We start from the raw sequence: 13,245 nt of genomic DNA, 5'->3' as shown, positions 1-13,245 counted from the left end.
TAAACATTTTCTGAAACCTTCAAGGGGAAACATGTAGGGAAACATTGCTTTCGTACAATGTTGCGCAACAACGTTTCCTCGTTTGCAAGGGCCGTAAAACAGTTCAGGATTATTTTCAGCCACGACAGACGCCATGATGGAATAGACCTTTAAAGCGAGGACTAACATCTGCCAGATGTCAGTCCTCATACAGCACATGAAACTGGCAGCAATTTACAGGTGACACCGGCTTACTTTAAGGCAAGAAGCTTGTAGTGTCGTTCAACGAGGTTCGTCGCGTGATGAAGTTAATGAATAATCGTATTGTTATAAATTGATTTGTTTTTCTTCAGTTTTTTTTCTTTTGACTCTATTCAAAGAATATCCATGAATTTTTTCTATGCGCCTTTAACCTTAGGCCTATTATATTTTATTTTATTTTATTATTTAACGTCCAAGTATGTTCAGTACGTATTTTTATAATCTTGTTTACTAAATGGTACCAAGATGGTAGTGAACATGTGGGCCCTCTGACCTTACTATTTTCAGCCATTATAATCCATCAAATATTTTTACTCGCGCGCGATTGGTCTAAATGCGTCTCGTGACCGAATATTCCCCAGCTAAAACTGGGCAATATTCGGGGATATTCTCCAATTTTCAAAACCGTGCGTGTTGCGAAAAATATTTGAAGGATAATAAACACAATAGCCTCCATTTGGCATGAAAATATGCTCACATATTTGTCGTTGGACATTATCTGTTCCTCAAAGCTCAAAGTTTTCCTCGAGCTACGCTCTCGGAAAACTGTTCGCTTCTCGGAAGAGATAATGTCCGCGGACAAATATCCGAGCATATTTTCGTGCTAAATGGAGGCTATTGTTTATTTACTCTTCATATAGCACTGATTCGTTCAAACAATGCGGCATTGCTGGAAAATTACCTCGCCCTTTGGACATGCGCGGCACATTAAAAACGGACAGCAATTTACTCCTGTGCCATCGATAATCATACTAAGCGGCTTTTTAAAGACTTCCTTTTGTTTTTCTTTGTCATGCTTTTTTTCCTCTTAAATGAATTTTTCCTATACACTACTTAACTTATTTTCAGCCAACTCCTTAAGCATGTGACGAAGGATCTTCCCTCAGTAGTATTATATCAAATTGTTATTGATTATGCCTATTTAACAAATGTAGAGGTTCTGAAAGGTGCAAATAAGAGATATATTTTGTTGTTTTTTAAAACAAGCAGATCACATGCTTAGTATGGCTCACACAGACTGTTGATGTTATCTCTGTTTTAATCCGAGCAGCTGTTAATTCAAAACCTGCATATAAATTAGCAGTTTAATCTTAATTTAACATTGCACACCATAAATCATTCAGTTTTATGCCAACAGTCTGAACGGTTTCCTGAACACTATCTTCGTTTATCGAGGTTTCAGCCTATTAGTCAGTTGGTCCGTGGCATTAAGAAAGGAAGCTATCTTAGCTAGGTAAAACATCTTCGGAAACGAGAGTGAGTTGCCATGAAGAAATCACTTTGTGAACTTTTGATGCAACACTTTCCGGAAGCCTCTGATGCTGAAGAGCTTCGTTCGACTTACATTGCTAATTGTCTCTTCAACAGTTTTCTGTCCTATACTGCCATTATGATGAATATTGTGACGATCCACGCGATAAGAAAAACTGCGTCGTTGCCAAAGACTTTAAAAACATTGCTCCTGAGTCTTGCTGTGTCCGATATTGGTGTTGGTTTACTAGTTCACCCATTTTACATTTTCCTTTCGGTCAAGTGGTTACATCAGAATCCTCCTGGCTGCAACACATATATGGCTTTTTCGATTATTTCGTTATCATTTTGTTTTGCTTCGTTCTTAGGTGTTGTGGCTCTAAGTGTAGACAGGTTCTTCGCAATTCATCTTCATCTCAGATATCAGGAACTTGTGACTCACAAGCGTGTTGTTGCTGTGGTGATCTCAATATGGCTGCTTAGTGTTATTTTTCCCGGAGCAGCATCAAAGGCTTTGATGCTGCTTTGGTTGCCATTCGATGTTCACTCAGTTATCATCTTTACTCTTGGACTTCTTTATCTCTTGCTTACAACAATGATTTACATCAGACTGTATTTAACCGTTCGACGCCTTAGGAATCAGATTCAGGCCCAGCAAATACAACAAGCAGTACAGACTGGCGAAATGGGAAATTTTGTTAGTCTCATGAAATCTGCAGTCGGTATATTCTATGTATATCTCGTGTTTTTGATTTGTTACTTGCCCTACCTTACCAGTTTGGTTGCCTTTGAAATAAATGGCCCCAGTTTCTCATTGAAGAGTTTTTGGTTTTATTCATGGACGATCGTGTATCTTAACTCATCGTTGAACCCAGTAATTTACTGCTGGAAGATGAGACACATTCGACACGCTATCATGGACATACTGCGGAACATGCCCTTGCTCAGAAATCGCGTATCCCACTTATCTTAGGGTCGGCAGTGTTATGCCATATATTCCCCACATTCATTGTTGTTATTGTTGATAAACGCCTTTTTTGTATATTATGAACTACGAACAGTCTAACTTAGCTTCCTGAAGAGAAACGAGATCGTGTTAAACTGACTCAGTGAGATGTATAGCTGGGTGACCTTTGAAATTTTTCGGCAATGGTAGTTTTATAATTTAAGAAAGGAAAAATCGCTTGGAATAAATTTTGTCATATATATTAGAATAATGATATAATGATGAATACGTTACGACCTTCTTGTAAGAATAAGCAGTTCTACTGGCCGTATTGTGTCTTTCACTGGCATAACATAAATTAGAGGTTATCAGCAGATGAAACTTGTAGCAGTTTCCAGGTGTGCAATGGATTAATTTTCTAGATGGCTTTTAATAAACCGTTTTCATTTGGTTCACTGTTTTTCCTTTTGACAGCATTAGATGAACTAATAACTATGAACGTGCTAATTTATTTTCGATCAGTGCACTTATAATATAGCTAAATGTCCCCATATACCGCGACCAAAACGTCTGCCAAGTTATTGGCAGCCTTTTAGATTTTCATAAACACAATGCTTGCTTAATTGACCTGACACTCACGCCAATGACGGTTACCTCTCGGTTTTATAAAAGCAAAAACGTGAAGTCTGCTCCAGGCAAGTGGCCCATCAGGCCGGAGCTTATCCTTGTTTCTGTAGCATAAAGCGACTGGGAGTATTTCTCCCCCCCCCCCCCCTCCCTCCTCCGGATGGTATGCTAATCGATCACTGGTTGAATAGCTATTAGAAAATTCAAGACCCTCGGATACAAACTAGCAATTTTATCTTAATTTGACCGCAAACCTTATGAACTATTCAGTTGACCTATGTTTGTGCAAACAAAACATCTGACAGAGTGAGTTCTGGAACACTTATTTGCTTTCGTTAACTGTGGATTAGTAGTTCTCTTAGCAAAGAGAGAAATCATTCACGGCAATTGAGTGAAGGAAACCTGAAAATAGTAGTTTACTAAGATAAGGAATCACCAAAGAGATAATAATAAACCATAAAGGAACAAGGATGGTTAAGCATGGAGAAGATTGACACGGATTACAAACGATAAACTTGAAAAATTCAAGCTAAACCTTTTAGAATGCGCAAACCGTGACGTAGCTTTTTTAAGTGACCCAGTTCGTCCGTGGTATGGAAAAAGGAAACTGTCTTAGCTTGGCCTAGAACACCTTGTAAGCCAAACGATCAGTGGCCTTGAGAATCCTGTGTCAAGACACATATCTATCAAGGACAATTTTCTTCGTCCCGAAAAAAGACCTGTCTATTCTGTATGGCTTTCTCTATGGCTGCAAGAAGGACATTTTAATCTGTTTTCGGTGTTTTAAAAAAGGTTATTCATCAGTGAATTCATTTGATCTCGTTACCATTGTTTGCTCCTACTTGTGGAGCCGACATTGGGATAAATAATTACTTCATTGCAGGAGTCGGTTTGCGGAGTGCTTTACGTAAATGGTTCTGTTCGCCACAGGAAACGACAGTAAATGTTTACATTTTATAAAGACAAAGTGTCAAATACGTGACGTAATGGAACCACATTGTAATACTGATGTGTGCTTTTGAATGCAGTTATTGTTAAGCTTTTCCGTTTATTTAGTTTTGATTTGTTCAAGTGGTAACTATAACCCACACATGGATAATGGAGCATTCGTTTCGCACGTGATATGCGCGGTATGTGAAACTAGAAACAGTTTCCAGATGTACAATCAATTACTAACATTATGTTTTTGATTTGTTATTTCTATGAAAATATTAAGTGACTATGTTCATAAAATCTCTCTTATGCAGGTGCTAGTTTTGCTAAGTCCAAAATTCAAGGGAGTTTTGTTTTGGGGGTTTTCACAAACATTAAGATTGCTTAGTAAACCTTAAAAAGAGACCAGTGAAGTTTATTTCTTGGTTTTAATGGAAGCGGTAATTAAACACCTGTATGTAAATTAAAACTGTCGTTTTAATTATACCGCCAACGTAATGAATTACTCACTTTCATCCCAAAAAACGGGCATGTGCTAAAACCCAGACGGTGGACTCTGGACGATAGACGATAGACGATGGACGATGGACGATGGACGATGGACGATGGACAATATCTCTGACATTCATTTATTTCTCTCAGACAAAGTATAAAATTGTCACACAATCTTTTGCTTTTGTCACGCGATGTTAAAATATTGAACAGCGAAAATTCGAGGACAAAGTTGTGATTGCGAATCGTTCGTCACGCAATTTCACGCATTCCTTCTTTTATCACGCGATGTCACCATGGAATTTTGAAATAGTGCACAGCGAAAAATCGTGCCCGCTCCGCTCCCCACCAAGAAAAAAAAAAACAAACTTATTTTGACTGGACAAATTTTGACCGCGGATTTTATGTCACGCAATGTCAGTTATTCATTTATTAAATTTTGACAACAAAATATAAATTTGTCACACAATCTTTTTCTTTCGTCCCGCAATCGATTGCTTTTTCACATGAATTATTCCAGACTGCACGCAGAAATGACGCAGGAGAATCGTAGCCCATACGGCAAGCACGTGATATGTTTTTGCATGAGTTGTCGTGGGGTGGGGGGGGGGGGGGAAATAAGCAGTCTCACCTTAGTTTTTAAGCTGTTTTGGTCAAGCTTTCCACAAGCGGTCTGCCAGGATTATCGGTGCTTCCCATTACCATTTCGCCCTTCCTTTCCTTACGTGTTTCAATTTCATTTTCGCCAGCTCTGAAAGTTTTTATTGCAAGTATTTGAAAACTCCATGGTGACATCGCGTGACAAAAGCAAAAGATTGTGTGGAAAATTTATTCATGTTTATGTACTTTGGCTGAGAGAAATAAATGAATGCGCGACATTGCGTGACGAAAAATCCGCGATCAGAACTTCGCGATAATTTGTCCAGTCTTAATAAGTTATATTTTTGCTCGGGGGAGGGGAGGGGGGAGGGCACGAATTTTCGCTGTTCAATAGTTTAACATCGACAAATAAATGAATGTCAGAGATATCGTCCATCGTCCATCGTCCATCGTCCATCGTCCATCGTCCATCGTCCATCGTCCATCGTCCATCGTCCATCGTCCATCGTCTATCGTCCAGAATCCACCGTCTGGGTTTTAGCACATGCCCAAAAAACGTGACCAAATTTTCAAAAAAAATATTGCGTCTGAAAGATTGATTTGTGGAATACTTACCTTGTGGCAAGGAAACGAATATCTAGTTTCGTGAAAAATCTTTAATGGATGTAATGGAGAACTCATCTTGTGAGCTGTTGACACTTAGTTATCCGAATGTCTCCGAAGTAGAAAACCTCCGTTGGACCATTCTTGTTAATTTTATGTTGAACATTTTCCTGTCCTATACCGCCATCATGTTGAACGTTGTAACAATCCACGCTATAAGGAAGACTTCGTCGTTGCCAGACACTTTGAAGACACTGCTCCTGAATCTTGCTGTTACAGATGTCGGTGTTGGATTAATTGTTCAACCAGTTTACACTTCGCTCCTGGTCAAATGGTTACAACAAAATGGTGAAGACTGCAATTTCAGGCATGCATTTGTCATGATTTCGTCGACGTTCTGTCTAGCTTCGTTCTTGGGTGTCGTGGCTGTAACTGTAGACAGATTCTTAGCAATTCATCTTCATCTCAGATATCAGGAACTTGTGACTCATAAGCGTGTTTTTGTTGTGGTGATCTCATTATGGCTTCTTAGTGTAATTTTCCCTGTGGTAGTGTTGTGGTTGCTGTCGGATATGTACTCACTTATGACATTTACTCTTGGAATTGCTGGTCTATTTCTTACAACATTGGTATACATCAGAATTTACTTAACCGCACGACGCCACAAGAATCAGATTCAAGCCCTGCAAGTACAAGACTTAGACGAGAATAAGGAAATGGCAAGGTTTGCTAGCCTCGTTAAATCTGCAGTCGGTATATACTACGTATATCTCGTGTTTTTGATTTGTTACTTGCCTTTCTTGATCTGTTTGGTCGCCACTGAAATGAACGGGCCCACTATTCCTTTGAAAAGTTGGTTTATTTTCTCATTGACTTTCATATTTCTTAGTTCTTCTTTGAATCCAGTGATGTACTGTTGGAAGATGAGACACATTCGACACGCTATCGTGGACATACTGCGGAACATGCCGTGTCTCAGAAATCGCGTATTTCAATTATCTTAGGGCCGGAAGTATTATACTATGTATTCCCCACATTTATTGTTGTTATTGTTGAAAAAGGTCTTTTGTATCTAACATGAACTGCGAGCAGTCTAACTTAGCTGCCTGAAGACAAACGAGATCGTACTAAACTATACAGCTTTTTAGATTCTTGCATATTTTATGATTTATTTTATTAATTAATCATTTATTTATTTATTTTATGCAGGACCCATGTTGATAGCAGTTTTTATAACTGAAATGGTCATCCTGTATAAATATGTTTATTTATTATTATCATCGTTAAATTGACAAAGTCCTAATAGTTGTTTAGAGCATGTGTGCGCGTGCAAGTTGTAATAGAGCTTTAAGCGCTCTTTATCTGTTTAACAGAAAAGAAGCCTCCACTGTGCTCGATCTGTTCTGTTATAAAGCACGCAGGAAGCGGTAGAGCACGATTGAAGTGTAGGGGAAAACACGAGACGTAGTTGAGTGTGTCTACCTACTTCTTGAGTGCTCTACCGCTTCATAAGAGCTTTACACTCAACAGAACAGAGCACAGTCGAGGTTTCTTCATTTGATTTATGATAGAGAACCCATGAATTTCCTCACACAGTCAGTTAATATTCTCAAACCAAACTTCATTTTCCAAACGAAGGAAAGTGGCGTAAGTGTGCATCTGTACTCTGATAAAGCACGCTAAAATAAGCCTATCACAATCCTTGTTAGAACTGTTCGAATAATTTGATTGGCCAAAGAGACAACAGCTGTCAAACGCAAACTGGACTTTAGCTAAACTTTCGGTTTTCGAGTGGCTTTCGAGAGAACAACGATCGCTTCAAAGTTCGCTTTTTGGTTTAATTTAAACTTAAGGATCAAAAGGTTTCTTGTTCATCGGAATCCGGCCGCATTGTGGCTCATGAAAACGTGCGCTTTTCCAGTGGAAATTTCGAAACAAAGAACTCAAATCTTGCGGATGAAAATGCGAAATGTTGAGCTGTATTTCAAGCTGTCCATCTAAATGAGGGATTGATATTGCTCAGTAATTTCAGACACGCTTTAGTTTAATGGTAGTTTTATGTTAGAAGAACGGAAAAAGGTATTGTAAATGCCTGGAATAAATTTGTCACATAAATAAGAACAGTAGAGAACTTTCAAGCTATATTATTTTCTTTCTTGTGAATGAAAAGCTGTTTTACGGGCTATGTTATCGTTACTTTCAATTGCATTACATAAACTTGACAGCTGGAAGTCTTTAGTCTAGTAGTTGATTCTCTTTGTAGCGCAACACTTCTTTTTCGGGGGAGAGGGTACCAAAAGATAGGGTTAAAAGTTCCCGCTTTGCAATTGTTGTTTAGTGTTTTATTCGTGACAGTTAAGAGCCCTTTCGAAATATGACACGCTCACTCGTCACGTGCCAGATTCAAGAAAGATAACAGAAAACGTGTTGTTATTACTGAAATGATCTTCAGTTGAATGGTGTTTTTACTTAAGTCTATTCACTTGAAACAGGAAGATCATAGGACTTGTCTTATAACCGGACGGTTTGGCTTTGAAAGCGTCTCAAGGAGTAATGTGTTGGGTATCGTTGTTGTTTGTTTTGGCTCGTAGTGCACTTGTCCCAAACGAGCCGTCGTCGAAATAGAGCTCGTGACGAGCCAAACGAACGCATGCGTAGAAGTCTTGAGCTGCGCTTGAGCTATGTCCACGCGTGCGAATGAAACTACAGTTTCGTTTCGGTTTTTTTTTTTTTAACATTTTCGTTTTGTTTGATCTTTATGACAATTGGCATGTAATTGATTCATGTTTCAGTTGTGGTGCACGAGGGAAGTTCGGAGAGTGCGAAAGAAACCTGGGAGGTTTTGTATACCGAGTTTGATAGCCCGGATTTGCTAGCTAGTTTATACTTCCGAGTCTGTATTTATTCAATCTCGTTCCCGGAGTCTTCGTTCCCCTCGACCAGCGGTCGGAAAACGACAGCTCTGGGAGCAACCATTTCAGGCCTGCGCCATAGATGCAGACTGCGCAGTGAAACCGATGGGCAGAATTCGGTTATTTCAAAATGGTTGGTCCCAGAGCTCTCGTTTTCCGAACGCTGGTCAAGGGGAACGAAGACTCTGGGAACGAGATTGGTATTTATTAAGTACGGACATTGTTCCTATCCACGTGCAAACTCATTTTTTTATCAAGTATGTAGCTATTAAAGGATCTTCGTTTGGTGGAATCCTTAAAGATATCTCATTTACCACGTCTGAAAAGTCGAATTTTGGGACAGTTTTTCCTGTTTTACCAAAATATCACCTGTTTAATAAACCCCGCTGTCAGGCCAGTGACGTTTATATCTTTTCCTTGGTTGAAATGTGATCAGCAATTGTAGACCGACATAAATACAAACAGCAGTTTTATTTTAATTTGACAGCAAACTCAGATAATTTATCATTCTCAAAAAGTTTTTATATCGTAGTAAAACTGTTGTTTTGAAGGCAAGAAATACCTTCGATTCGAAGATTTTCTTTAATTGCACGTTGTTTTATTAGTTTGTGTAACAAACGAGAGCACGACTCGAGTAACTTACATGAAGTCTTTGTTTTATCAGTTATGACAAGTTGCATCTATTGCCATCCATGTTTATATCGATCATTTCATTTTGTTCTGTCTTTAAAAAGATATATAAAGTGATTTTTTCTAACGCAACAACGACCATGGATTATTTCCCAACAAATGCTTGACCAAAACAGCGACTCCAGGAACAGTTATGCCTTCGCGCATGAGTACGTTTAGAAATGAAACAGAAAAGAGCGTGAAATATTCATTGTGTGCCTTAGTCTGCTTCGTCCTGTCTATTGTACCGCGTTAAGAAAATTATGAATGAATGAATTCAAATGGTCTCGTTACCATTGATCTCTCCTGCTTCTAACCAGTTCTCGGGGAGACTCTGGGACCAACATTAAGTTTATTAGTGTCTTAGTAGCGATATTCGTGTTAGGCGGCTTATAGTTTAGGTCGCTATTCGAGTCGCTGAGTTTGTTAAACAATTGTCATGGTTTTCTGGATTGGTAAACCGGATGTGATCATAGTACAAAAGGTGCGCTATTTATTAATGACGTTTTCATCGTTATGACGAAGCAAAGGGTTAAAGTGCTAAAAACAATCTTTATTATTTATAGCAAGTGTTCTTCTTCATGTTGTGCTGATCTTCAAACAATTCATTACTGTTGGTAAAGCTATCACCGACACTTGGTGATGGAGAGTTCGTTGTGCACTCCACATGCCCGGCCCTTGAAACTGAAAGCAGTATGTAGGTGTGCCATTGATTAGCAACGAAACGACTTTATAAAGACACCTGTTTCGTTTTGCCTTATTTTTGAACATGGGAAATATTCATGTGCACGTGCTGACTTATTTTTGTTCAAGCATGTAGCTAAGGGTCTTCGTTCGGTAACATCCTTAACGAAATTTCAATTATCACCTTTGAAATGTCCAATTTCGGGCCAGTTTTCCTTATGTTTTTTGGAAACACATTGTCGCGCCATTGACGTTTATGTCTTGGTTTTATTCTAATCAATTATTAGAAAGTTCAAGACCCACGTATTAATTCTTCATCACGATTCACTTACTGTCAGTTTTAACTCTATTTTATGACAACAGAACATCTGAATTGACTTGTTGCGGAAATACTTCGTTTACTTAGTGTTATGGCTTAATTAGGAAGAACTAGTATTAACTTTATTTTATGACAACAAGATGTCTGAAGTGGCGGGTGACAACATGACACCTGAATTGACTTGTTGCGGAAAGACTTCGTTTACTAAGGGTTATGACTTTAATCAAGAAGAACTACTCATATTAGCTTAAGGGAACCCAGTGGTTTGTGTCGTTGAGAAAGGAAACTGTCTTAGCTTGGTAAAATTTATGTGAAACGCTCGGTCACTTGAAGAAACTTCTGTCCAGACGATGAGGAAATCAGCTTGTGAATTGCTGCTGCAGACCTTCCCCAAAATAATCGAATTTGCAGACCTCCGTTTAACTTACATTGGTAATTGTGTCGTGAATATTTTTCTTTCCTATACCGCCGTCATGTTGAATATTGTGACAATTCACGCTATAAGAAAAACTTCATCGTTACCAAAGACTTTGAAAACATTGCTCGTGAGTCTTGCTGTTTCTGATGTTGGTGTTGGTTTGTTGGGGCAGCCTTTTTACACCTCACTTCTGGTAAAATGGTTACAACAAAACAACCCCGGCTGTAACATCTATATGGTATTTATATCCATTATAAGTGTGTTTTCCTTGGCCTCTTTCTTGAGTGTTGTGGCTCTAAGTGTAGACGGGCTCCTAGCTATTCATCTTCATCTCAGATATCAGGAACTTGTGACTCAAAAGCGTGTTGTTGCCGGGGTGATCTCAATATGGCTGCTTAGTGTGTTTGTTCCTTTGATGGTGTTCTGGATTCCGCCCGATATCTACTCACCTATTATTTTATTTCTTGGAGTTATTGGTCTTCTCGTTACAACAGTGGCCTACATCAGAATTTATGTAGCAGTACAACGCCACAGGAATCAGATTCAGTCCCTGCAAGTTCAGCAAGTTGCAGAGAACAGCGAAATGGCAATTTTTGTTAGCCTTATTAAATCTGCGGTCGGTACCTTCTACGTATACATTGTGTTTTTGGTTTGTTATTTGCCTTTCACTATCAGTTTGGTCGTTCATAACATCGGTGGTCCCAATATCGAATTTAAAAGAATTTTGCTTTATTCGTGGACGGTAATGTACCTCAACTCATCTTTGAACCCAGTAATTTACTGCTGGAAGATGAGACACATTCGACACGCTATCATGGACATACTGCGGAAAATGTCTTGGTTCAGAAATCGCGTATCACAGTGATCGTAGAACCAGCCATACTATGCTATGGTTCAGAACATTCATTGTTGCTATCATCGATAAACGGCACCTTCTGCGTATACTAATGACTACACGCAGTCAGAACTCTTGCTGAAATAAAAAACTGATTAAATGAAGGGATTGATGTGGCTTACTTATTTACGGCTCCCTTAGTTCAGTGGTAGCTTTATTAATCGAAAAAGATAAAAAAAAAGTAGCTTAAATAAATTTATGCTATATTTTCAGCAGAACAGATAAAGTCTTGTTCGTTTCTGTACGCAAAAAGCACTTCCAGTTGCCGTGGTATTGTTCTTAGCGTGAGAATCGAGAAACCAGAAGTTGGACAGGACCCCCCCCCCCCCCCCCCCATAGCTACGCTCCTGGGGGCAACCCAGTAGCTCATCAGGGCTGGAACTTTAAAACTCCAGCCTGCTGAGCTTGCAGGGGCTAGGAATATTGTACTTTCCCTCCCCTGGATGGAATGCTAGACCATCGCAGGTTTTCTCCCGCATTTTGTCAGGTCAGTCCATGATTCGTCAGCACCCATTTCAATGTCCGGGGGCATGGAGGCATGGGTAAAGGACTGAACACAAGGGCTCTGGCCAGGCTCCATGAGGCGCCTCCCTATTGATATCAACATCGAATTGACGCCTCACGGCACGGAGACAGACAGACAATGATAAGAAAAATTCTGCGATTTAACCACAGAAACCTTGAAAACTCTAGCGAATCGAAAAAGCTTATAACTGACCTAATATGGTCTGACACGTTTAATACGGCTAGATAAATTGGGAACGCAAAAAATGTAGGCAGTGCATCGCCCTTTTTCGATTTATTTTTATTTAAGGTGCGAACAATATTACCGGAGAAATGATGAGAAATGATTTTAAATGTCTTCTAGAAAATCGGTGCGTCTTGAATTCCTAGTAACGCACTTTACTTTAGACGTATATTGGAGTTTTCTGATTACCTCAAGGAAACAGCCCCTCCTTTCAACGTCGTTTGCTTCATCTTTTGATGTCACTGTGTTCTTGTCTTCAGGATCAAAACCCAGTGGTGGAGGCGGCGGCGGCGGCGGGGGAGACTGGTTAGGACTGGGCGGTGGCGATGACGATGGAGGCCTGGATCTAAATGAAGTTCCCCTCAAAACAAACACACCGTTTCCCAGAGAGAGCGCAAAGGACTCGCCAAGCACACAAGGTACATGCATGTTTTTCCTTTCATTGTTACAAGTTGCTTGCCTAACACTTCTTTTTCCATTCCTGTTCGTTTTCCACAACCCTTTAACGTTATGTCATTTCTCCGAGTTCAGCTCCCCCGGAACGTCAAGAGAGGCAAGCGTCTCCGCCAAGAAGGGCCGGCCGGCGCCGGGGGGACGGTGATAATGATGAGTTCTTACGCATGCTGGGAATCACTCCTGACGAGCCTCCAAAGCCAAAACAGGTGGAGTCAGCTGATGACAGCGGCAAGTAAGTTTATAAGCAAGTAGGATTTTCAGCGAAAGTGCGCGTTTTCCCTGTCATGCTTAACCTAAAGTGGAGGTTCATGGCAAATGCTCGTTCATGGCCTCATTCTCGAAGCGGTGACCGATAGACTAATTGGCTGCCTGACTCACTGATAAATTGACTGACTGACTGACTGACTGCCCATTGATTGACTGACTGACTAATTGGCTAATTGATTGATTGA

The 13,245-nt window shown here is 39.8% G+C and overlaps 3 protein-coding genes across 4 annotated transcripts in view; all 3 read left to right on the top strand.

Moving 5' to 3' along the window:
- The window catches only part of LOC145491183 (uncharacterized), a 43,677-nt gene that overhangs the window by 16,996 nt on the left and 13,436 nt on the right, over window positions 1-13,245 (top strand). For both annotated transcript variants that reach the window (XM_081470334.1, XM_081470333.1), the window contains exons 16-17: window positions 12,598-12,756; window positions 12,869-13,025. In XM_081470334.1, the coding sequence (XP_081326460.1) occupies window positions 12,598-12,756; window positions 12,869-13,025 (316 nt within the window). The remainder of the gene's footprint in view (window positions 1-12,597; window positions 12,757-12,868; window positions 13,026-13,245) is intronic.
- LOC145491185 (histamine H2 receptor-like) lies at window positions 12-2,897 on the top strand. Its single transcript, XM_081470336.1, has one exon. The coding sequence runs from the start codon at window positions 1,508-1,510 to the stop codon at window positions 2,462-2,464; it is 957 nt and encodes a 318-aa protein (XP_081326462.1). The 5' UTR covers window positions 12-1,507; the 3' UTR covers window positions 2,465-2,897.
- LOC145491186 (adenosine receptor A2b-like) lies at window positions 9,061-11,818 on the top strand. Its single transcript, XM_081470337.1, has one exon. It carries the CDS (start codon window positions 10,627-10,629, stop codon window positions 11,557-11,559), a length of 933 nt encoding a protein of 310 aa, XP_081326463.1. The 5' UTR covers window positions 9,061-10,626; the 3' UTR covers window positions 11,560-11,818.

The sequence above is a fragment of the Orbicella franksi genome, chromosome 6 (genome assembly GCF_964199315.1).
Source record: "Orbicella franksi chromosome 6, jaOrbFran1.1, whole genome shotgun sequence".
In the NCBI taxonomy this organism is placed as follows: Eukaryota; Metazoa; Cnidaria; class Anthozoa; order Scleractinia; family Merulinidae; genus Orbicella; species Orbicella franksi.
This window is presented reverse-complemented; position numbering and strand designations above follow the sequence as displayed.

Bases quoted from the DNA above. Each gene is read 5' to 3' on its own strand.
- LOC145491185 (XM_081470336.1), top strand. From the start codon at position 1,508: ATGAAGAAATCACTTTGTGAACTTTTGATGCAACACTTTCCGGAAGCC.
- LOC145491186 (XM_081470337.1), top strand. From the start codon at position 10,627: ATGAGGAAATCAGCTTGTGAATTGCTGCTGCAGACCTTCCCCAAAATA.